At 40.7% G+C, this 26,677-nt stretch overlaps 1 protein-coding gene across 2 annotated transcripts in view; it reads left to right on the forward strand.

Annotated features, from left to right (window-relative positions):
• The first annotated feature begins 7,684 nt into the window (after positions 1–7,684).
• The window catches only part of ergic2 (ERGIC and golgi 2), a 49,340-nt gene continuing 30,347 nt past the window's right edge, over positions 7,685–26,677 (forward strand). Inside the window, exons 1-5 of one of the 2 annotated variants that reach the window (XM_072267629.1) lie at positions 7,685–7,948; positions 18,842–18,996; positions 19,094–19,202; positions 23,674–23,720; positions 25,217–25,287. In XM_072267629.1, the coding sequence (XP_072123730.1) occupies positions 18,891–18,996; positions 19,094–19,202; positions 23,674–23,720; positions 25,217–25,287 (333 nt within the window). In that variant the 5' untranslated portion in view covers positions 7,685–7,948; positions 18,842–18,890. Of the gene's footprint in view, positions 7,949–18,841; positions 18,997–19,093; positions 19,203–23,673; positions 23,721–25,216; positions 25,288–26,677 lie in introns of those variants that run through there. The other variant, XM_072267630.1, reaches the window with a different exon arrangement.

Raw genomic sequence — 26,677 nt, forward strand, 5'->3', positions numbered from 1 at the left:
GTGTCAAAAGATTCCTGGTGCATTATGTGGAAAAGCCAACCAGAGGAGAGACCCTACTGCATCTAGTACAAGATTCTTAGCAGTGTGGAGAAGCAGAGGGATCTTGGGGTTCACATCCATAGGTCCCTCAAAATTGTCACACAAGTTGATAGGATGGTTAAGAAGGTATATAGTGTGTTGGTCTTCATTAGTCAGGGGATTAAGTTCAAGAGTCACAAGTTAACATTACAGCTCTATAAAACTCTGATTAGACCACATTTGGAGTTCAGTTCTGGTCACCTCATTGTAGGAAGGGTAAGGAAGCTTTAGAGGGCGCAAAGAAGATTTACCAGGATGCTGCCTAGATTAAGGAAAGGTTGAGCAAGCTGGGGCTTTTCTCTTTGGAACAAAGGAGGATGACAGGAGACTTGATAGAAGTGTCGAATGTGATAAAGGGCATTGATAAAGTGGACACCCAGTGCCTTTTTCCAAGGGCAGAAATGGTTAATACGAGGGGGCATAATTTTAATGTGATGGTGGAAAGTATAGGGGGGATGTCAGAGTTAGATTTTATACAGAGCTGAGGGTGCATAGAGCATGCTGCCAGGGATGGTGGTACGAGCAGATACATTAGGAACATTTAAGACACTCTTGGATAGGCACATGGATGAATGAATAAAGACGGACTATGTGGGAGGGAAGCATTAATTAATCTTGGAAAAGGTTAAAAGGTTGTCACAACATTGTGGGCCGGTACTGTTCTGTGTTCTCTGTTCCATATAAAGTTAACAAATTTCTCAGTATTTCTTTTCAAATCTGTTTATCTGTTTTTTATATCAAAATACACAACATTATTATTCTCCAACCCAGCACTTTATTTTTCACCTTTTTTGTCCTCACTTAACCCAGCTTTGTCATTGTGTTTATCGTTCACACTTTCCTGACAGTTTATTTTCCCACCTATCCAGCTGTAGATATGTGAAGCTTGCACTTTCTTTTATATGGAAATTTGAGTAGGCAAGAAAGGCAAACATTTTCATTTTTCTTCCAAAGTTTTTGTTCTGTAATTTTAATGTTGAAAATATTCTGAATTAAAATCTTAATAAACACTACCATATTATGTAATCTTTAGTTATTTGATCTTTCAGTTACTTGCCTGGCAGAAAGCAGTGAGAAAATGTTATTCTTATACTGAAATTGTTTTCATAAACGAGAAATGCTGGAGGAAGTACGCTATGCAAAAGAGTACAATTGACGTTTTGGGTCAAAACCCTTCGGCTGGACTACAGTATTTCCGTTGTAAACCTCGTAGCCTATAAAAGGTTAAATTCAATTAACATTTGAGTTCATTTCTTTGAATAGAAGGGCTCTTGAGGGAAAATCTGGATGTTTTAACATAAATATATTATGCCCTAGAAATGTAATTTAACGCTTAAATTGAAACAAAACCTATCCTTAAGTTAAAAAAAATCAATGAAATGAACTATCGAATCAGAATCACTTTTCTGCCAGTGCAACATACCAGAATTGATTGTGGTTTGGTGCCAAGTATAAAACACACGACAATACCATAACAGACAACACAACAGCAACTAACAGTTTACAAGACAAAACTGCAAATAGCCACAGGCAATCAACAATGAGCAAAACGGTCACATGTGCAAATAACAATAACCAAACTTAAATAAATGTGACATATGAACAGACTAAATAGTTATCAACAGAACAAGGAGAGCAGGAAAGACCATTTAACGGATGTTGTGGAGGGACAGTTAGGGTATTACACTTGAGTGAAGTTTGTTGAGAAGTTGGATAGCTAAGGGAGGAACTTCAGAGATAGTGTAGTCCTGATGGTGATGGACTTGTAGTGTCTCCCTAATGGCAGTTCAGTAAAGAGGTGACTGATGGGGTGGGTGGAGACAGCGGTAATTTTTTCAGCTCTTCGCTCTGGCGATGAACAGGTCTTTTAATGCAGCTGAGAGACAATAATCTTCGCTGCTGAGTGGACCACTGGCTGCAATTTGGACTTGGGGAGGGAGGAGGCAGTGAGAAAGCAAATGGTGATATAGATGGTTACTACACCCTCAATAATGGCTGAGTAAAAAGTCATCAAGATACACCCTGAGATGTTAAATTTCCTAAACAACCATAGGAAGAACAATTTCTTCTGAGCTTTCCTAATGATGAGTGTAAAGTGCATGTCTCATTTCAATGTATTGGTAATGGTAGTCCCCAAGAATTTGAATGACTCAATCACAGACACAGCCTGACCATTCATTTCTAAGGGGGTGTGGTTTGTCAGCAGAAATCAATCCTCATTTTCACTGTCTTGGTAGCATTAAGCTCCAAGTTGTTACGCGCACACCATCCTGCAAGACGTATGGAAAAAATACCAGACTTTCAGAATCAGGAGGAGGTAGAGGGCAAAGGAAAACTATTTAAATAAAGGATTTAAACAAAAAAAATGACACCAACTATTACTATCTCTTGCCAAGGGCAAATCTACACTCAATTAACTGCAATTACTGTATTTGTTTTCAAGACTCTTCTACTGAGAGCTATAGAAGTTGCATTCTTGCATACAATAGTTAATTGCTGGCTGACCCTAGTTAGAGCAAAGATTGGAATGAGAGTGAGTGTTGGTAATGCATTGTTGAAAGTTGGGCAGAACTGGTTACTGAACATCCTAAAATTTAGAATCTTCAGGCTTCACAGGAAATAGAGAATGTGGAACAGATGGTAATCAAAGTGACCTTTATTATTTTGAGGAAGGGTTTTAGACAGTTCTTCAAATGAGTCCATATATGGATGGAGCTTAGATACAAAAGGCAGTAACTTCACTTGATGTAAAACAAGTTTCAAACAGTCAGTGGGAGGCAGAGGAGTATATATATAGGCACAAAGAAGTGTTAAAATAATGATTATAGTGCGGAATTTATACTTCCCTAATATTAAGTAAGATGGCCTTAGCATGTGATTCAGAAGAGGGGAATTTTTAAAGTATATCCAAGATATCCTTTTATATCCAGTATGTAGATGGTCCTACTAGAGAAGGGCAATACTGGACTTAATCTTTGGGAAGATAGACAGACAATGGTAGGAATGTTGGTAGGGGAGCATTTCGAAGATAGTGACTCTAACTAAGTAAGCTTTAAAGTTGTGAAGGAGAAGTACAAGTTTAGACTAGACATTAAGGTCCTGAAAGTCAAAGTCAAAATAAAGCTTATTGTCTCATTCACAAGTACTTTCGGGCAGGTGGGGCTCGACAGCCTTGGATGACAGCCCGCCTAGGAGAAGGAAAACTCTGATTTTAAACCTCTGCTGCCTTGTGGCCATACGCACCATGGAAAAGGCTTCGGGAGTAAACCCCAAGGAAGAAATCCAGAGCTGGGATCCCTAAGGCAGTTTGATGTTGTTTACAACTTCACTCTGCGACGACACTGGGGCCAAGCTGTATCAGCGCTTGCCCTTACCATCAGTGACGTGGAGAGGGAGAACTTACTGCATGGGCAACAGCCGGATCTTCAAATCTTCCCGCCCAGGCTTGCGCCCTGGAGAGGACACAGTCCCCCAGAGGCACAAACCCATGATCCCTCTGGAATCGAAAGCTGCCTACATACAAGTACTTGTATGCACGGGTGTAATAATGATCAAGGACATCTTCCATCTCTCACTGCTACAGTCAGAGGTTCCCAACTGGTTCAAAAAGGCGACAATTATACTAGTTCCTAAAAACAGCAGGGTGAGTTGTCTCAAAAATTATTGCCCATTAGCACTCACATCTACTGTGATAAAGTGCTTTCAGAGGTTGGTCATGCCAGAATCAACTCCTGAGTACGCAAAGACCTAGACCGCTGCAATTTGCCTATTGACATAATAGGTTTACAGTGGATACAATCTCACTGGCTCTCCACTTGTCCTTGGATCACCTGGACAACAGCAGTACCTATGCCAGGCTGCTGTTTATTCATTATAGCTCAGTGTTCAATAGCATCATATCCTCAGTATGAAACAACAATCTCCAAAACCTGGACCTCTGTACCTCCCTCTGTAAATGGATCCTTGACTTCCTTTTCAGGACACCACAGTCAGCTTGGATTGGAAATAACATCTCCTCCTCACTGACAATCAAAACTGGCACACCTCAAGGATGCATGCTTATCCCACTGCTCTACTCTTTCTACACCCACAACTGTATGGGTAGGCACAACTCAAACTTTATAAATTTGCTGATAATACGACTATTGTTGGCAGAATTTCAGATGGTGACGAGGAGGCATACAGGAGTGAGATAGATCAGCTGGTTGAGTGGTGTGGTAACAACAACTTTGCACTCAACATTAGTAAAACCAAGGAATTAATTGTGGAAGGGGGGAGGAGAAGTTGAGGGAACACACATCAATCCTCATCGAGGGATCAGAAGTAGAAAGGGTGAGCAGTTTCAAGTTCCTAGATGTCAACATCTCTGGGGATCTATCCTGGGCCCAAGATATTGATGCAATTACAAAGAAGGCACGACAACAGCTGTATTTCATTAGGAGTTTGAGGAGAATCGGTATGTCACCGAAGTCACTCGCAAATTTCTACAGATGTTCCGTGGAACATATTCTAACTAGTTACATCACCATCAGATATGGAAGAGCCACTGCACAGGATCACAAAAAGCTGCAAAAAGTTAAACAGCCAGCTCCATCATGGGCATTAGCCACCTCAGCATCAAGGACACCTTCAAAAGGCGATGCCTCAAGAAGGCAGCATTCATCATTAAGGACCCCCATCACCCAGGACGTGCCTTCTTCTCATTGCTACCATCAAGGAGGAGCTGCAGGAGCCTGAGAACACACGCTCAACATTTCAGGAACAGCTTCTTCCCCTCTTCTTTCAGATTTGTCAATGGACAATGAACCCATGTGCACTACCTCACTATTTTTTTCTTTATTGCTCTCTTTTTGCAGTACCTTATTTATTATTATTAATACTACCTTATTTATATACTGTATTACTATTATTTTTTCTTTTGTATTTTCACAGTTTGTTATCTGCACAATGGTTGTTTGTTTGTCCTATTGGGTGCAGTGTTTCATTGATTCTATTGTGTTTCTTGGATTTACTGTGTATGTCCACAAGAAAATAAATCTCAGGGTTGTATATGGTGACATAATGTTCTTCGATAACAAATTTACTTAGAACTAATTAATTTAAAATTTATTGTAATTTGTAGTTCACTTTTTTATGCTTATGCATTGCAATATACTGCTTCAACAAATTTCACGACATATTTCCATGATACTAAATCTAATTCTGAAACTCGCAGCAATATCATAGGCACAGATCACCATATAAGCAGCATTCACAAAAATAAACAATCTGGGAAAGCACAATTTCGAAATTCCATGAGACTGAATTTTATTCCTTATCTTAAAATTTGGGGTAATGGTTTGTGAATTCTGTAAGGGTGAATTTCCAAAATTTATACAGATATTATTCAGGGGTCAGCTATCCTGCATGAGTGCTATTGCTAAAGGACCTTCATAGCACTGAATGTGTCCAAATTTACTAACATTTTCCAAGTGTGGGTCTGAGTCCTCGAAAAGTTAATTGGCATTGGAGGGTTCAAAATAGTTTACTTAAATCTATTGTTGTTTCCCAATGTTTTTCTCTATGCTTGTTCAAATATTTGCAAACACTTTTTGGACAGTCATCAGAAGAACAAACTCATGACCAATAACTGCAACAGCTGGGCCATTGATTCCTGTTAGTCTGCTTAAAATCACAATGCTATTAGATTAGTATCACCAATCCCTTTTCCTCTTTCTGGGCTTTCTTGTTTGTATTTCCTACCTTCACTCAGGATGCTTATTTCCATATGGTGTCCACCTCTTGTATTAACCGCCTCCATCCTACCAGTCCATCCTTTTAGGATTTTACTTCCTTTAAGTTGCTTCTTTACACCCATTTTTTTGGCTAAATTTTGGTCACTTCTTGTTCAGCTGCCTTTATTTGTATTTGAAAGCCATTTTGCCTCAGATAATTTCATTCTGCTGAAAGCCCAACATAAACAGGAAAAGTTATTGTTCCTTGAGCTTTACTTATTCCACGGTTACTAAACAAAAGCAAAAAATGCTGGAAACATCGAGGAGAAATGGAAGCATAGTTAATGCTTCTGGTCGATGACCCTTTGTCATAACTGGGATTGAGAGAAGAACAAACAGGTTTTAAGTTGAAAGTGGAAGATGGGATGGAGAGGATCAAGGAAATTTCAGTGATAGGGTGTAAAGAAGGAATACAGAAACTATTGAGACAAGGATAAAGAGAGATGGGCATCTCACCAGACAAGAGAGGCCTCCCTCCTGATGGTAACAATGAGAAGAGGACATGTGGGGGTGGGTGGTGGGGTCCTTAATCATGGCGCCGTCTCCTTGAAGATGTCATGGATACTACGGAGGTTAGTACCCATGATGGAGCTGAATAACCGAACAACTCTGTAGCTTACTTCGATCTTGTGGAGTAGCCCTCTCCCCCATACCAGACAGTGGTGCAGCCAGTCAGAATGATCTCCAGGGTACACGCCTTTATTTCCTGCGGAGCATGAAGAAAGCTCACCTCTGTCCCAGGATACTGGCAGACTTTTACCGCTGTACCATTGAGAGCATACTCACCAACTGCATCTCAGTGTGATATGGCAATTGTCCCGTATCAGACCGCAAAGCACCCCAGCGTGTGGTGAAAACTGCCCAGCGGATTATCGGCACCCAATTGCCCACCATTGAGAACATCTACCATAAACACTGCCTGGGCAGGGCAAAAAGCATTATCAGGGATGCATCTCACCCTTGACTTTTTACTCTCCTCCCATCCGGTAGGCACTACTGGGAAGAGCTTCTTCCCTGAGGCTGTGACACTGCTGAACCTCTCATCACAGCGCTAAGCAGTATTGCATCCGTATTGTACTGTCTCAGTACTTTTATATTTGTGTACTGTAGCACTTTTTTATTTGCAGTTATTTTGTAAATAACACTATTCTTTGCAATTCTAGTCAGATGCTAAATGCATTTCATTGGCTTTGTATCTGTATTCGGCACAATGACAATAAAGTTGAATCGAATCTAATCTAATCAACAAACAGTAACAATTTTAAAGTATTGCAGATGATAGTTTTTGTTTTCCTTCTTCGCCATGATATTTGCATTGTCCTTTCCATATCCCCCCTTCTGGCTGTCTGCACCTTAACTCGCTTCCAGTTCTGACCTTGGGGGTAGGGGTGGTTTGTCCTGATGCAGGCTTGCGATCCGAAATGACAACGTTTTCCCTCAGCTAGACCCAAACAGATTGTTGCTCTTTTTCCACGGGTGTTGTTTGACCCTGTAGCAACACACACAAAATGTCAGGGGAATTCAGCAAGGCAGACAGCATCCATAGAAAGTCGACGTTTCAGGATGGTGTCAAGCCCTCCCTCCATAGTTGCTGCCTGACCCGCCGAGTTCCTCGGGCGCTTTGTGTGACGTTGCTCCGGATTTCCATTAGCCGCCTGTGTCTCCGTTTTGCTGGCTGACAGGGTGAATGCTCCCCCCCACCCCACTCGCCCCATTTAACTTGCCGCCCGCTGAAAGGCGACGCGAAGAGCAGCTGAGATGGAAGCCGCGCCGCCAGGGAAGTTGGGGCAGGAAGTTACGTCTCTGGAAGGTGGGAGGGTAGAGGTCGCTGGCTGTGTCTTTCCCCTCCTCCTCCCTTGGAAACCGAGATGCCGTACATGGCGCGCATTGATAGGCTCTGTCCGTAGTCCACGAGTAGGAGAGCAAGGGGAGTAGTGAGTTTGGCTAACGCACTGCCGCCACCCACCTCCGCTGTTCCAGGGCCAGGGGGTTTACACCGCGCCGTATGAGCCGAAAGTGCCCGCCGGCCAGCGGCATCGACCCAGAGCCGCTGCCAGCCCAGGAGCCCGGCGGCCGGCAAGTGGCGACCATTCGCAGTGAGTCACCCATTCTGTGCTTTCCCTCAGCAAACCTGGTTCCAGGTTACCTCCAAGGCAAAGGGTGGATGGGTGAAATCTGACAGTTTTAGTATTTGCTCTGATGTGTTGAAATAAACAGCCGTCAAAATATTTGATGCACTTGCCTTTGGTATCATATTTAAGTAATTTTTCTGACATTTCACCGATGGTGTTGACATTACGGGGTTTCATTGTAATTCAGACTCTCATTTCGTGTGTTTCTTGAAATTGCAGTTTGACGAATACTTCGATTTTTAGATTTGTTTCAACATTTTATTGTTTCCTTGTAAAAGAGGAAGAACGCGTTTTTTTCTTGGTGGGAGGGTTAGTCATTGTGTGATCTTGTTAATTTTCTTTTTTCTGAAAAGAGCACATTGGTGCGTTTAAAACAGTTTCACAGACCAAGAGTAACTTAACTGGGGCATTCAAATGGCTTGGCTTGGTTTTCCTTCTGTTGTAACGCGCACTTGCTCGATCACTTTTGTGAATTGGACGTGTAGGTTGCGAGGAGGATTGGCGATTTTTATTAACTTGAAAGCATGTTGTTTCCATATGCTTGTGCAATAGTTTCTTAAATATGCAGATTGGAAAGATGTGATTTACCTATTGATGATGTAAGGAGGAAATGCATTTAGGAATGTAGACCTGCAGATCAAAGTTTGAATAACTTGATACATAATATTGAAACAAACCCAGTGTCCTTGTCACAAGTTTCATCGCCTCTGCTGGCCACGTATTAGGCTGAACTGGATTTGTGACAATTTCAGTGTCATATGCTCTCCTGTATTCACTCTGTTCTTTTTCTGAACTTGATTCTGTTTTCAGCTCTTTTTTTGTATTGCTTTCACTCTTAGTACTCAACTGCCTGTATAATTGTCCAATGTCTGTGCCTGCTTATATCTTTATGAAGTGATTTGAGATGTTTTTTCTCTGTTAATGGCACTATTAAATAATAGGTTGTTGATCAAATGAGTAAATGCTAGTCAAAGTGTAGGGCAAACTACTGTGTGTGTGGGGAGGGGGAGGGGTGAAATTACTGTTATTTCTTTGCCTCCTTTGTAAGTAAACCCACAGTTTTAAAATATTTGCTCTGTTTGTGAAACTGAATATACTTTGTATGTAAAGCAGTATCTGTGGCAACAGGTAATGTTTCAGGCTGCAGAATCATCAAAAATTGGGAATGTGAACAAACAAGTTATTTTTAAGTATTTGAGAGGGTGAAGAAGGGGTGGATAGGATAACGTGATATGGTTAAGCAAGGATTGTTTAGGTGATTCAAATGATTACAAAGCCGGCTAATGGATTAATGAGGAAATTTAGATGAAAAACGAGACAAATGATAAAACAGGCCATCTTGCCGGACAAGTCTGTTGGAATTCTTTGAAGATAGACAAAGGAAAATCGGATATTGTTTACATGGATTTTCAGATGGCCTTTGACAAGGTCCCACATATGAGGCTGCTTAACTAGATAAGAGCCCATGGTATTACAGGAAAGATACCAGTGTTGGCTGATTGGCAGGAAACAAAGAGTGAAAATAAAGCGTGCCTTTTCTGATTGGCTACTTGTGACCAATGGTGTTCTGCAGGGAACCGCTTCTTTTTATGTTGTATGTCAATAATTTGTATGACGGAATTGATGGCTTTGTGGCCTTTTCTGGGCGATACAAAGATGGGTGGAGGGGCAAGTAGTTTTGAGGAAATAGAGAGGCTACAGAATAACAGACAGATTAGAGGAATGGGCAAAGAAGTGGTGGATGGGGTCTGTATGATCATGCACTTTAGAAAATAGTCTACACTTTTATTCCTTCTGCTAAACGGGGAGAAAGTTCAAAAAATTGGAAGTGCCAAGGAACTTGTGCAGGATTCCCTAAAGGTTAGCTTGGAGGGTGAGGAAGGCAAATACAATGTTAGCATTCATTTCAAGAGGACTAGAATATAAGAAGGATATAATGCTGAGGCTTTAGAAGGTGTTAGTAAAGCCTCATTTAGAGTATTGTGAGGAGTTTTCAAGTCAAGTTTTTTGTCATTTAACTATATATGTGCGTACTGTCAATGAAGACGTTTCTCCAAACCAGGGTGTAAAGCAGAGTAGTACACATAACACACAATAACTTATGAAAGTTAGGATAAAATTTACAGATGAATCACACATGAGTAACAAACTAAACTGATAAATATTGTAAAGTGCAGAACAGATTAACCAGCAACGCTTCAAATGCGATGAAGCAGGGCGATTAGAAGCCTAATGACCTGAGGGGGAAAAAACCCGTTTCTCATCCTGACCATTCTTGTTTTTATACATCAGAGGCCATGTCCACACTAGACCGGATAAATCCATAACCAAAGCTTTTTCTCTTTGTTTTGACCCTCTGTCAACACTGAAATGGCGTTTTCCTCCCCCGAAAACAGAGCTTTTCAAAAACGTTCTCCAGAGTGAATAAATCTGAAAACGCCTAATGTACGGGGTAACCAGTTCTTTTTAAAAATGCTGTCATGATGTGCTGGAACAGATGGTAGCGACAGCGTGGCATTTAGATTAGATTAGATTATGAGGACATGCAGTCCTCTTTTATTGTCATTTAGTAATGCATGCATTAAGAAATGATACAATATTCCTCCGGTATGATATCACAGAAACACAGGACAGACCAAGACTGAAAAACTAACAAAAACCACATAATTATAACACATAGTTACAACAGTACAACAATACCATAATTTGATGAAGAACAGGCCATGGGCACAATAAAAATTCAAAGTCTCTCGAAAGTCCCACATCTCACGCAGACGGGAGAAGGAAGAAAACTCTCCCTGCCATGCCCGACCACAGTCCGACTCTGAGTCGTCCAAAAACTTCGAGCTCCAATCAGCACTGAGTACCGAGCACCATCTCTGCCAAACTCTTCGACCCCAGCCTCGGTCACCAGCAAGCAAAGCCAGGGATTTTGGGACCTTCCCTCCAAAGATTCTCGATCGCACAGTAGCAGCAGCAGCGAACCAGGCATTTCAGAAATTTCTCCAGATGTTCCTCTGTGCCTTCTCACATCTGTCTCCAGCAAATTGGAATTGTGCACGGCATCCTACTTACAAATTCGATATCATTTCACTGGAGGGCTGTGCCACGCCGCCACCTTCTCCTCCCACCTTGTTTTCATTGTTTTCTTGAACGCAATCTCCAACACCACAACAACCAATGGCGGACGGCTCTTGCATATGGTAGGAATTCAATGAAGATGCTGGATGGATGAGTAGGATCCTCAATAATACTAAGGGCCTTTATATGCAGCGGTCCTGATAAATGTCCCCAGTGGATGTTAGGGAGACCCCTATCATCCTCTCAGTTACTCTCACAGTCCTTTGAAGTGACTTCCAGCCCGATGGACTTACGGTCTAGCATTGGGCCATTTGACCAGTTGAATCTGTACCACAATTCAATTGGGCTGATAGTTTTTCTTTAATCCCATTCTGCTTCTTTCTCCATGTAACTTTTAAGCCTTTTACCAATCAAGAACCTATCAGTCTCTGTCTTAAATACACCCAGTGACTTGGCCTTCACAGCCCTTTATGTCAACGAATTTCACAAATTCCCTACCCTCTGGCTTAAGAAATTCCTCCTCACCTCAGATTTAAAGCACCACCTTTTTATTTTGAAATTGCCTTCGGTCCAAGACTCTCCTACTAATGGAAACACTTCCATCCAGACCTTTCTGTATTGAGTAGGTTTTAATCAAACTTCTCCTAATCCCTCTGACTTCCATCAAGTACAGGCCCTGAGCCATCAAATGCTTCTCGTATATTAAAGCTTTTCATTCCTGAAGTCATTCTGATGAACCTCCTCTAGGCCCCCTCTCATGCTCGCATATGCCTTCCTGGATACAGGGCCCAAATTTGCTCTCAATATTCCAAATGTGGTCTGACCAATACAACCTCATCTGTACATTCTTGCTTTTATGTTCACACCCTGTAACCGAATAGCTAACGTCCATCAGACTTGATGAAATTTTAGTTACAAATGGCAAACTATGCAACTTAGTTGGCCAATTCTATCATAAAAGGGAAAAGTGAGGAACCTGAAATTATTTGATTCTATTTTATTCTAGGTACTGCAATGTGTCTAGATGAAAGATGAGGTCCTACTTATTTATGAAATTTGCATTGGGATTTTGTTGGAATGGTGCAGGAAGTCAGAGCCAAAGTAGGAGTGGGATATGGAATTGAAGCTCATGTTTGCCCTTGTGGACGAGATAAAGGTGTTCTGCAAACCAGACATTCAAATCGTGTTTCATTTCTGCACTATAAAGGAGACCACATCTTTTATAGTATTTGGTAGAAATGTGAATAAGATCACTGCTCCTTCATCTGAAATAGAAAGAATACTTGTATAATGCTTTTAACCATTGGTAATTGGGCAATCTTTTCATTCAGGAATTGGCTTAGTGAATCCCTTCTGGGCTATGTTCAATGCTAGTATATTCCTTCCCTATTAAGGGGACCAAAACTGAACAGGCAACAGCTTTTTGGGTTATGAAAATTCACCCTTGCAGAGTTCACATATCATCGCCAAAAAATTTGAGATACAGAATAAATTTCGCTCTCATGGAATGTGTGTATGTTTAGATGGGGAGAGACATGACTAAAACCTATTCTTCTCCAACTTCTTTCTTGACATTTCATAGATTATGTGAAAAATTATGACATGAACCACTTTCGGGGGAATTAATCCCACAAGGCCAGCCCTTCTCTTCTCCCTCCCTCATAATATATACTCTTTATGGACTTTTTATATAAATTTTGTTTTAAATGTTTATTTTTTTCTCTTCTGCATTAGTGTGTCAGTAGACAAGAGCACATTTTAAATTTCCAAACATTCATTTTCCGAAAAACTTGAATGTTACAGAGAAATTTTTATATTCCGTTAAATAAAGAAACTGCTTTTACATAGAACATAGAATAGTACAGCATATTACAGGCCCTTCAGCCCACAATGTTGTCCCGACCCTTAAATCCTGCCTCCCATATAACCCCCCCCCACCTTAAATTCCTCCATATGCTTGTCTAGTAGTCTCTTAAATTTCACTAGTGTTATCTGCCTCCACCACTGACTCAGGCAGTGCATTCCACGCACCAACCACTCTCTGAGTAAAAAAACCTTCCTCTAATATCCCCCTTGAACTTCCCACCCCTTACCTTAAAGCCATGTCCTCTTGTACTGAATGGTGATGCCCTGGGGCAGAGGCACCGGCTGTCCACTCTATCTATTCCTCTTAATATCTTGTATACCTCTATCATGGACATCCTCCTTCTCTCCAAAGAGTAAAGCCCTAACTCCCGTAATCTCTGATCATCATGCATACTCTCTAAACCAGGCAGCATCCTGGTAAATCTCCTCTGTACCCTTTCCAATGCTTCCATATCCTTCCTATAGTGAGGTGACCAGAACTGGACACAGTACTCCAAGTGTGGTCTAACCAGAGTTTTATAGAGCTGCATCATTACCTCGCAACTCTTAAACTCTATCCCTTGACTTATGAAAGCTAACACCCCATAAGCTTTCTTTCTTTCTTTTCAAATCTTTTTATTGTAAGCTTTCTTAACTACCCTATCTACCTGTGAGGTAACTTTCAGGAATCTGTGGACATGTACCCCCAGATCCCTCTGCTCCTCCACACTACCAAGTATCCTGCCATTTACTTTGTACTCTGCCTTGGAGTTTATCCTTCCAAAGTGTACTGCCTCACACTTCTCCGGGTTGAACTCCATCTGCCACTTCTCAGCGCACTTCTGCATCCCATCAATGTCTCTCTGCAATCTTCGACAATCCTCTACACTATCCACAACACCACCAATCTTTGTGCCGTCTGCAAACATGCCAACCCACCCTTCTACCCCCACATCCAGGTCGTTAATAAAAATCAGGAAAAGTAGAGGTCCCAGAACCGATCCTTGTGGGACACCACTAGTCACAATCCTCCAATCCGAATGTACTCCCCCCACCACGACCCTCTGCTTTCTGCAGGCAAGCCAACTCTGAATCCACCTGGCCAAACTTCCCTGGATCCCATGCCTTCTGGCTTTCTGAATAAGCCTACCGTGTAGAACCTTGTCAAATGCCTTACTAAAATCCACGTAGATCACATCCACTGCACTACCCTCATCTATATGACTGGTCACCTCCTCAAAGAACCCTATCAGGCTTGTTAGATACGATCTGCCCTTCACAAAGCCATGCTGACTGTCCCTGATCAGACCATGATTCTCTAAATGTCTGTAGATCCTATCTCTAAGAATCTTTTCCAACAGCTTTTCCACCACAGATATAAGGCTCACTGGTCTATAATTACCCGGACTATCCCTACTACCTTTTTTGAACAAGGGGACAACATTCGCCTCCCTCCAGTCCTCCGGTACCATTCCAGTGGACAACGAGGACATAAAGATCTTAGCCAGAGGCTCAGCAATCTCTTCCCTCGCCTCGTGGAGCAGCCTGGGGATTATTCCGTCAGGCCCCGGGGACTTTTCATGTAAAGCCTGATTATTTTGTAGATATATAGCCCAATGCATGATTAAACAATGATAACAAACATATCAATGAGTTGAATGAACTAAACTGTTTAACTGAAACAGAAACGTGTGCAGAAAGAATCAAACTGGGTGAAGGACAACCAAACTAATAAATGTGAAGGAGTGGCAGATGTGACAGTATAGCCTTCAAATCATCAATTCTTATCGCATGGAAGGAGTGAGTATAGTAATAATACACACCTGCATTAGCAGGGTCCTTCCCAAGTGGAAATTTTGTGGCAGACAGAAGTTTCAAAATGTGCTGTCCAAGCTCTTCTGAAGCAGCACAAAGAAACGGGCGAGTTGAGGATCAGAAAAGCAGGGGTTGGGCATGGAAACTGAGTGGAGCAGATGAGATGTATCAATCTGGCGTCCCTTCTAACTCTGAAGAAGTCCAGCACTGCTATCAGATCTGAACTCTCAGGAACCACTGGAACCCAATTACACCCCTTACAGTCTGGAGAAGTCTTGTCAGAAGATGTCTTCGTGGAAGAGTTGCTGTCAAAAAGCCATTCCTCCAAAGTGGAAACAAAGCCAAGAGACTCACCGATGTACAAAAACATCGATGATGAACAATGGTAGCAGGTGTTCTGGACTGGCAAGTCAAAGTTTGACATTTTTGTCCTAAACAGGAGGCAGTTTGTCCATAGAGGAGCTGGAGAGCACTACATGGATGAATGTCTGCAGCCAATTAGTGAAGCACGGTGGAGGTTCCCTCTAGGTTTGGGGCTGCTTTTCTGCAATTGGAGTTGGCGATCTGTTCAGAATCAATGGGATCGTCAATGCTGAGACATATAAGTAGATTCTCGTCCATCACACAATGCCATCAGGGAGGCATCTGATCATTCCCAACTTCATTCTGCAGCAGGACAATGATCCCAAATACATGGCCAAGGTCATAAAGAGCTACCTTCAGCGAAAAGAAAAACAATGTGTTCTGTAACAGACGGTATGGCCTCCAAAGAGCCCAGATCTCAACATCATCGAGGCTGAATGAAGAGACAGCCAAAGTTAGCAGAAGAACTGTAGCAAGTTCTTCAAGATGCTTGGAACAACCCACCAGCCGATTTTCTTTTTAACAAAACAGCACAACAGTGTACCTGAGCAAATTGTTTGAAGGTTTAAAGGCAAAGGGTGGCCACACCAAATATTTATTTGTTTTAGTTGTTCTTACTGTTTACTGCTTTTACTGTCTTATTTTGATATTTAGAAACATTTCATTATTTTGGAAAGCATCTTGGCGTTACAGAATTGTTTTTTACACATGCCTTAAGACTTTTGCATAGTACTGCATATGATCTGTAGATAATAACTCCATATGTTGCTAAGTAGGCAAGTACAATAAAACACCTACTTTAAATTCCATCCACTTAGCAATAAAGGCCAATATGCTATTTGCTTTATTAATTACTCACTTCATCTATATGATCACATCTGGTGCTTCTAATACCTATCTAGGAAATGGTAACTTTCTATTTAATAGTTTGTCTTTAGGTTCCTCCTCCAAAAGTGCCCGACCATGTGTTTTCCACTTGCCAGTTTCTTACACACTCTTTCAACTTATCCATATTCTGCTGGACAATCAAATAGTGTGCAAAGAATCTCATTTACTTAATAGTTGGAGGCCAGGGACTAATCCAGTAATTGGTCTGTTCAGTGTGAACTAGACCTATTGCTTCTGACTCTGTCATCGTCATTACCAGTTTTCAGTCCACATTAAAACGCAGTCCCCAATATTGTGAGCTATTATCAAATCTTATCTATCCTCTTATGGCAGCTGATTGAATCCCTTCTGGAAATTCCATCATGCTACATCTACCCTATGAGTAACAGTGATGGAGTCCCTCTTGTCCTTACCTACCACCCCATAAGCCTCCACACCCAAAACATCATCCTCTGCCATCTCCAAAGGGATTATACCACCAAACGTACTGTATCTTTACCTCCCCTCTGCTTTCCACAGAGATCGCTCCCTCCTTGATTCCCTAGTCCAGCGTCTGCAGATTGTCTTTTGTTTATGACGGTGCGAAGTTGTCAAACATGATAATCCTTTTATAAAGTTATGTTGCCTTGGCATGATTGCATGAAGTTTATTTCCGAATGACAAGCTGTTTATTCTTTAATCATAGGTTCCAATATCTTCCCAACAATGAGCATTTTGCTAAATGGCTGAAAATTTCCCAACTTCTGGTTTCCCTCCCTTAAGCAAAGATGTCACATTTGTAATTTAAACTGCTGTACACTGCGAGAGCTAGTGAGTTTTGAAGTGCTCTACCATCTCTGCTACCACTTCCTTTAAAACTGTAAAATTCAAGCCCATCTGGTCCTGGTAATTTGTCTGCAATTGGTCTAATTCATTTTTTCTTTCCTCTAGTTTGAAAGTACACCTCCGATACACTCTATATTCTGGAATCAGCAGTTTCATGTTCAGCTTTCCAGTGAGAAGAAGTGAAAAAGATATTGGCATGACACTGATCAATGTGATCCTGAATGCTTAAGACCCTACAATCTGGATCAGTCTGAGCTATTTGGAATTGGCCATGAGTGTGGCTGTATCTGTAGGTTTATAATTTCAGTCAGAAGTCTGGAGGTGGTATTGATCAACTCCGCTAGATCATCCAGCCCCACTGATAGAAAATTGAAGCTTCCCAGCAGAAGACCAGCTGGGATGTGTCCAGTGGTGGTGCTGCTTGAAGGCAACCAGCTGTTTAAATACAGAGCACTTTCTTCAGTGTCTATGCTGGGAGTCCCCACCCTTTTTTACCAGTAACCGAGGGGTACGTGGGCCCTAGGTTGGGAACCTTTGGTCTAGGTGGATGTTTATCCCTCAATAGAAAGTGTCATGTGCAAAACATTTGCTTGCGTACCTTGTTAAGCTCTGCAGTGTGCAAATTTACTGCTACCTTTCCTTACATGACAGCCATGCCTCCAGATTGCCAAACACATTACATTCTCCACAGGTTATCTGATCAAGCAACAGCCAATTTTTTTTTAAAGTCTGTGATTAGTTTGATGCAAGTTTCTCACCAAAGAGATGTTTTTACACCTTAACAATACAGTAGTCTGGAACTTGAATGAAACTTGACAAACAGTTCCATGTGTGACTGCTGGATCTTCCTTGCATAACTTATCAAACGGGTCCTGACTGACAAAATCCCGAATATACTCACAGCATGACTGTCCTGGAGGCCAACTTCAGCAATTCTTAATAGGTGGGCAATATTTATTTAGAGATACAGTGCGGATCAGGCCCTTCTGGCCCAACAAACCACACTGTCCACCAACCCACCTATTTAACATTAGCGTAATCACAGGACAATTTACAATGACCAGCTAACCTCCTAACCAATATGTCTTTGGACGGTGGGAGAAAACTGGACCACCTGGAGGAGACCCACACGGTTCACAGGGAGAACCGTAAACTTCCTATAAACAGCACCGGAACTGAACTCTGAGCTGCACTGCGCCCCAAGTTGTAATAATGTCTTGCTACTGTGATGCCTATTAAACCTGTGAATGTTCAGTAACTTCATTAAAATAGAGAAGAAAGCTTGCAAAGGAAAACAAGTTTGCTCTAATTTATATTATTTCCTACAAATCTACATGTTTGTAGGAAAATTGAGTCACTAACTCACATGTAATTCTCATACAAACTGGTGTTGGTTTATTATTGTCACATGTCCCAAGATATTGCAAATAGCCATTCAGATAGATCATGTCATGCATAATTACGTTGAGGTAGTAGGAAGAAAACAGCATACAGATACAGTTTCACAGTTGTAGAGAAAGTTCAGTACAACTGGACAAAAAGTGCAAGGGCTACATTGAGAGTTTAGGAGATCAAGAGTTTATTGTTCAGCAAATGAGAAGTTTGTTCAGAAGTTTAATAACAACGATGGAATCTGTCCTTGAGTCTGTTCTGTGTGGTCAGGTTTTTTTTATCTTGTACCCTTTAGGAAAAGAGAGAATTACTATGGTGAAAGCTGCTTTTCTGGGCCACTGGGAAGTGTTTTTGACTGAGTCAATGGAAAAAGGGTTGGTTTGCAGGATTGAGTGATGCATTCATATCTCTGCAATTTCTTGCAGTCTTACGGTACATCTAATTGCTTAAACTTAACAGCTTTGAGATCGTTGTGCAAAATAGAGCTGCTCATCCATTTTGTGATCCAAGTAACCTAAATTGTGGCTTTAGTGGGGAGAGATGGGTAAGGAATGATGTACTGTGTGGCACTAATTATCATTTGATATAAAACTTTCACCACTTTCAGAATTTCTGCCATTAAATTAATGGTACTTACTCTGTTTGCAGGTTTAATTTATGAAGCTGAAAGTGAAAATCCCTGAATGCATCTTTGAAGATGAGGCGATTAAATAAGAAAAAGGCACTGAATTTAATGAAGGAGCTTGATGCTTTCCCAAAGATTCCTGAAAGTTATATTGAAACTTCAACAGCTGGTGGAACAGGTATTTTAAATTTAGTTTCTTAACTGTATATTTGAACATTTCAAAACTACTCTATTCTTAATGATTAACTACAATAACAATTATTTCTTCTTTGCAGTTTCTATAATTGCCTTTACCACCATTGCTCTATTGTCCATTATGGAATTTTTTGTCTATCAGGACACATGGATGAAGTATGATTATGAAGTGGATAAAGATTTTGCAAGGTGACTATTTGATTTATTTAATTGAGAGCACTTTTATAATTCCTTCCACAGTGATTGGAGGACAGAAGTAAAGAAGTAATCAGAATCGGATTGTTCCTGAGTGCCTTCAAGGCTCCTGTACCTCTTACCTGATTGTAACAGTGAGAAGCGGGCATGCCTGGATGGTGGGGGTCTTTAATGTTGGATGCTGCCATTTTGAGGCACTGGTCCTCAAAGGTGACTTGGTTACTATGGAGGCTATTGCCCCGATGGAGCTGATTAATTTTATCACTCTCCACAGCTTGCTTCGATCCTGTGCAGTAGCTTCCCCATACCAGACGGTGATGCAGCTAGTCAGAATATTCTCCACAGTACATCTGTAGAAATGTTTGAGTGTTTTAGGTCAGCCGTTCTCAATGGGGGCCCTGGCACATTTGAAGGGGGCCACCGACTGAAAACTGTGAGAAGGGGAGCCTCAAGGGTTTATGGGGGCCCTGGTAACTGAACCGATGAAATACCCAAGCAGCAACCTTCATTGGAGTCAGTAGTTTCCCTCCTACTTATAATACCTTTCCAACACACCGTTTGAATTCAGCGCACCTGGTAAATTCATTGCTTAAGCTCCTCCCACACAGCCTCACTTCAGAGTCAGTCGCAAATCAGACTGCACCGTATTCAATCAAGGGTTCTCGCATCTATTATCGCCATACTTCATTCTCCGAAGATCAGCGTGCCTTGCTAGGCCTTTTTTAGCCTAGTAACTTTAAAGTATATGTGTTTGGATATATTATACGTTAAGATAGGTTGTGAAAAGTGTTTATTACTGCACATGAAGTCACCAGAAAAAAAAAATCCCTGGCTCCAGGTGACAGCATTTTTTTGTCAGTAATGTATCTGTATTTCACACGCTTATTATTTTCAGAAATAATTCTACCCATGAGTTCCTTGGCGGAAAAAAAAAGTGTTGGCAGTATTCAGTGGAATGCTTATCGTATGGTTTCATCTCATCTCCGCAAAACCCATCTTTGCCCATGTGTTTGAACTGCATAACTGCAAATGAAAGCATTTGAAAAAACATTTAGATACCTCACATCCAGAGAAGAAGGATAAACACTTAGATTTCTTCAAAAACCTTCGAGATAATTTCGAGAGTAGGCCAACGCTGAAACAAATGCTTACTCAAACGTCACAGAAATTAGAGAAGGGTCTTGTTGCATCATACAAAATTAGTAAACTGATTGCTAAAACTGGAAATGCTCACAACATTGGTGAGTCGCTTATCCTGCCTTCAGTGTCCATAATAATATCTGATGTCATGAATTTGAGTGCCAAAGTTGACACCACAGTTTCCTTAAAGTCTGATAAAGAGCATGGAGAAAGACTCGTTGATGCTAAGGCGGACATATTTTATCTGGCAGATATCTTTCAGAAACTTAATTTGTTAAACAAGACCTTACAGGGCAAAAACAGTAACCTCATAGATTGTAAGGAAGCCATTGTTTTTTTCCTTAAGAAACTCGAAGTCTATTGCCACAATATGGAACCGATCGCAGAGGCACTGAAAGACTATGACCTTACCGTTTACGTGAAACATCTCAAGCAGATACAGAAGGATATGCAAGAAAGATTTAATGACTTGTTAAACTTCGGTATCCCAGATTGGATTTTGAATCCATTTGAAGTAAAACCCACCCTAATTGAGGCAGAAATTCAAGAAAGTTTGATTGATCTTCAGAGTAGTATAACTGCATGTCGTCAGTTCAGTCAGTTTCAAAAAGATTTTTGGATCAAGAGTGATCTGCTGAATAAATTTGCAACACTGTGGGGAAAAAGCCCAAAGGTTTTGTATTGCCTTTCCCTCAACATATTTAGTTGAGAGCGGATTCTGCAAGGTAGTTTCCTTGACAAAATCCAGGAACAGAATTGATATCGCAACAAGAGGTGACCTCTGACTGTCATTGTCTAATCTGAAGCTCGATATCATGAAACTTGCAGAAAAGCACCAAGCTCAAGGATCGCTTTAGGCCTGATAGATGTTTAATTTCATACAGTCCTTTTTTAAGTTTTGTCCAGTATGTCGAAATGTTCAAGTTTTCTTGGTGTTCAATAATAAATGATTTTCTGTCTATCTGTTCGTGTTGTATCCCTCTTTGAAAGGGGGGCCCTGGAACCTGAGAAGAGCTCCTAAGGGGGCCATGGCCAAAAAACGGTTGAGAATCACTGTTTTAGGTGACATTCCAAATCTCCTCAAACTCCAAAGGAAATATAGCCACTGTCTTGCCTTCACCTAAATGCTAAAAAGACAGAGTACATGGCGTTTAACTGCAACGAAGGTAGTCTCAAGACCATAGAGAATGATTCCATTAAGAACGTCTTTGACTACAAGTACCTCGGATCAAGAATGATGAGTTCAGAGCAGGACATAAAGATACGGAAGGCGCTGGCGTGGAGGGCTATGAACGACATGAAGGAAATCTGGAAGTCAAACCTGACCAGAGGGCTTGAAAAGAGGATTTTCATAGCAGTCATAGAGTCCATTCTCACGTACGGATACGAGACATGGACACGCACCAAGACAATGCGAAAGTCTCTAGATGGTTGCTACACACGAATGCTCCGGATGGCTCTTGATGTGAGTTGGCAACAGCACATGACAAACATTGAGCTCTATAACAACCTACTGATGCTCTCCACTAAAATCGAGGCGAGAAGACTGCAACTAGTGGGGCACTGTCTACGCCACCCCGAGCTACCTGCCAGCCTGGTCATCATATGGGAGCCCAAGCACGGGGGGGATGAACCCTGGGCGCCCTCCCAAGACTATGATCAACACGCTCCTAGAAGACAGCGGCGCAGCTAATGTAGGTGAACTGAACACACTGATAAGGGAGAAGTGGAGAATCTGTCATCGTGCCCGACGCCAGCCCCCTAGGCCTGAGTTGACGTAGTAGTAGTGCCTTCTTTATAGCTGCTTCAATATGCTGGGACCAGGTTAGGAGGAAGTTCAGATGATATTAGATTTGAGAGGGTGGAGTGGGATAAATGGAGTTGTGGAAAGAGCTGACGGGATATATTAATGAGCTGGATCTTCTGATAGCTGATTGCCTAGCCTTGGGTCATGTTGTTTATTCAAATATGGTCTTGAACTCAAGATTCTGAACGGAGGCTGGTTTCCAGCTGACTGGTGACTCTCCGATTGTAAATGATTGGTTCAGTTCCTAAATGCCCTTGACAATTAGTGAGGCTTTTACTCAGACTCATCAGTATCAAATGTCACAATGAAAATAGGCTACATGTATATTCAGAGTAGCACTTGAATCTTCTTTCAGTGGTGTGTTGGTTAAATCCCTTTCAGTGAGTTGCAGAGGAGACATCCTTCATGTGTCCAAAGCACATCAATAATGGAACATTTTCCTGCTTTGCTAAGCTTTATTCAAGGGGTGAATTTCTGCCAGCTGAAGCCTTGCGACTGTGGTGATAACATGCCTGGGAAAATAGACATGCACTAAGTAATTTTCTAGCTATAAGTATCAAGGTGCAATTAGAGTACTCATTTTTATAAATGCTGCCTTCAGGGAAGATTTTGTCTGAAATTCGAGCTCCAAAAAAGCCTCTGCCTTTTAATAATCTCCCTGGTTAACTAATTTTTAGAAATGAAAACAAATTTCATTGTGTATGTAAATATAAAAGAATGCTTAATTATTATTTTTTTAATATGAAGCTCTTGCAATTTTGTCATGTCATGCTAAATAATTTTTTGCCTGAGGAATTGAGATAAAATTTCTCAACTGCACAGGAAGCAATCTGAACCTCTGATAAGGCTTTCTCCATGTCTGTCATTTCTGGCATAAGTCTTCAGTAGTTAAGACTCAGTGTGACTACGCAGAAAGCTGCCAGCCTCTGTAAACTCCAGCGCCAGATCTACCTTTGTTGTGCCATGGTATATAATCATTAGGGGAAATCAGATCATCAACAGTTAGTGCAGAATTGTTGAAAGTAGAAGGCGCCTGTGGGCATCAGTGATTTAAAGAGATGTCCGTGGCAGTTATGTGATTCTGAAACGTGAAATAGAAAATCAAAGACTTGGCATTTAGCAGTATATCTGTTCTCCGGTAGAGTGTAGAGCCTGTCATGCAGATGGGGGCTTTAGCATATTTAAATAAACTGGTAAAGTAGATAAAAGAAACTTCCTGCTGGTTGGAGGGACTAGGATGGTAAGAAAATTAAGTGGCCTTCTATAACTCAATGATAGAAGCATCTACACATCAAATGGGAAATGGGAACTCTCTTCCACAAAAGGCCCTATTTCTGAATTTAAACTTAAACGTTAATAGTTTGTTTACAGTATGTGTCTCAGCTAAGCAGAGGGAGTGAATGTGGCTGGTGTTCATAATGCTTTTTATTTTGGACTCTGATTTCTGACTAATTCAGAATAACAGAATTATTTCACTGGAGCAGTACTTAAACGTTTCTTTTTTTTTTGATCTTACAGCAAACTGAGAATCAATTTGGATATTACAGTATCAATGAAATGCCATTGTAAGTACTCCGTCAACAGTATTACCGATTCTGAGTTCATCCTAATTTTTATAGTTGTAGTGAAAGTAGCTTGTTCACTAAATTATCTTTTTAGCACTTGACCTGTTGATTCCATGTATATAGGCTCCTAACAGAATTTTACTGATGTGCACATTTGTGAAGTACAGGATTAATGGAAACACGAACTGAACTTAAATGCTTTATGGCCATAGCAACAAATTCATCTTAATCCTTGTGCTGATTATTAAGCAGTCATTCAGTCAGTATTGGCTGCATTTTCAGCACCTGATGTTGGAACACTAGTAATACTGCTACAGTACTATAAAACACTAGTTCCTAATAATTATCGATGGAGGAGTTTGTGCACTGTTTCTGCTGAAAGGAGAAATGTGGATATTGTCCATGAGAGGAAGAATTGAAAACTGTGGTTGAATAGAGTACGGATGACTGATAAGTATCTCGAAGGGGGGATATTTGCATACTTGTGAAGAAAGGAACGAATGTTGAATGAGTATGGTTGACTGGTTTTTCTGCTGCTTTCTGTTTTTGATCATGGTAATGTTTACTGTATAAAAAAAAAAGTGATTTTTGATTTTGTGAATACCAGGGTGATGTTTTATGTATGAATGCATCTTTCAGCGAAATGAATACAATAATTGGGTTGGTTTGGACAATGAAGATTTTGTTCAAAACTCCTGGGCTGTTGAGAAAATCTGTTACAACTGGAGCATGTGTTATCTGTGAATCTTAAATCACCATCTTAAGCACGGTTTTTTCACTCATGTATTCATTATATGTCTTGATCTGATTTTGCAACCTATTCAGCCTTGCTTTTCTAGTTGGCAAATGTTATCTGGCTGAATCTGATGCTCAGATAGGTACCTAGGAGAACTGCATGTATTCAATGATGGATGTGGCTGTACTTTTAATATGATCTCCATTGAAGAATACCTTGCACAAAATGTACTCCTTTGAATATCTTTGTTTCCAAGTGACAGAACTACTAACTAGGTTTTTGATGTGAGTTTTTGATAAAGTTGCCTTGGGTGTTTCCAGGTGAAATTATTAACTGAAACGTACCTGTATATAATTTTCTATTTTTAGTTATTGCCATAAAGAATATCAGTATTTAAAGGGGAGGTTGATAGATTCTTGATTTGTTAGGGCATCAAAGGTTATAGGTTATAGACTGGGGTTGAGAGGGAAAGTAAATCAGTCAAGATGGACTGGCAGAAGAGACTCGATCAGCCTAATTCAGTTCTTATGGTCCACTGGGATAGTACTTTCCTCGTGAAATGTTTGCTTACTGAGATTTTCCCCTATAATACTTGCGTTAGTTTACATCAAATTCAGTGGTGTGATTTATGAATAGAATAAAACATAGTTATTTCAAATATCCAAGGATTGTCTACTGAAGAAAGTTGATGCTTTTATCTGACAGTAATGAGAGAATTTTTAGTCAATCACTGAGGTAATATTTTTGTTTTTTTAAATAGATGTCGGTGCAGATGTCCTGGACTTGGCTGAAACAATGGTGGCTGCCTCAGAAGGGCTAAAATATGAACCAGTATGTATCATTGACGATAGATAATAGGTGCTATTACATAGCTACTTCACAGCTTTAAGGGAAATAAACTGCTTTGGAGATCTAAATGAAGAATCGTCATCATTCTGGAAATGTACATTCAAATTCCTCTGTTTATTAGATTCTATAATCTGTGATAGTATATTAATTCCTGGCATGTGAATATTTCTGACCAGATCAACATTTGAATTGCCCACCTTCAACTGATGTTGACAAGTTGTTTTGTTAAATCACTATCAGTTTGATGTATTAAGAGGGTAGATTAAATCATCTGCATTAGTTTGGAATTAGGACAGATCAGGTAGGTCTGAATGAACAGCTGGATTTTTAAGATTGCTACCCCATTTTTGTTTTTGTATTTTAACAAAATTACTCTCTGGAGTATTCCTAAAGCTCTCCAAATTACAGGTTTGGAAACATACCTACAATTATAATTGATAGTATGTGAAGTGAGAATTTCCTAACAACAGCAAGCCACCATACTCAGCTGCTTAAGCCCGAACTTGCTTTGCATAGAAGTCCTGCCTCAGAAATGCTTAAAAATTTTTGACAATTTGCAAGGCAGCATTGCCATATTATTGTAAAAATGTTAGAACAATTAGAAAGTGAATGGAAAATCTATTACAATTACATTACTATGAAAATATTAGATTAAAATGAAATTAAAATACTTGAAAACAATCAAAGCATGTAGGTACAATTAATTCAACTTATTTCCAGCACAAATTCTCTGAATTGTAAGACTATGGTTTGGCATAGAGAGCAGTTGGGAAATTGCATATACCTGTTGGGAAATTCCCTACAAATTGCAGAAAGTTGGGCATTGTCAATTCATTGAGAAAGTAGCCATGGGGAAATTAGCTAATAGTCCCAAGGGAGCATGAAATTGAGAAGGAACATAGATTTAGAGAAAAAATACTATAAGACAGCAGCAGAATTAGGCCATTTGGACCATCGAGTCTGCTGCACCATTCAATCATGACTGATCCTTTTTTCCCCTCCTCAGATCTACCCCCGGTCTTTTCCCCGTAACCTTTGATGCTGTGTCCAATCAAGAACCTATCAAGCTCTGCTTTAAATACACCCAATGACCTAGCCTCCACAGTTGACTGTGGTAACATACTCCCCAAGTTCACTACCCTCTAGCTGAAGAAATTTCTCCACATCTGTTTTAAAAGGATACCCCTCTAACCTGAGGCTGTGCCCTCTTGTCCTAGACTCTCTCTCCATAGGAAACATCCTTTCCACTTTTATGTCTAGGTCTTACAACATTCAAAAGATTTCAATCAGATCTCCCCCTCATTCTTCTAAATTCCAGTGAGTACAGACCCAGATCTATCAAACGTTCCTCATATGAGAACCCTTTCATTCC

Source organism: Mobula birostris, chromosome 9 (genome assembly GCF_030028105.1).
Source record: "Mobula birostris isolate sMobBir1 chromosome 9, sMobBir1.hap1, whole genome shotgun sequence".
NCBI classification, from domain to species: Eukaryota; Metazoa; Chordata; class Chondrichthyes; order Myliobatiformes; family Myliobatidae; genus Mobula; species Mobula birostris.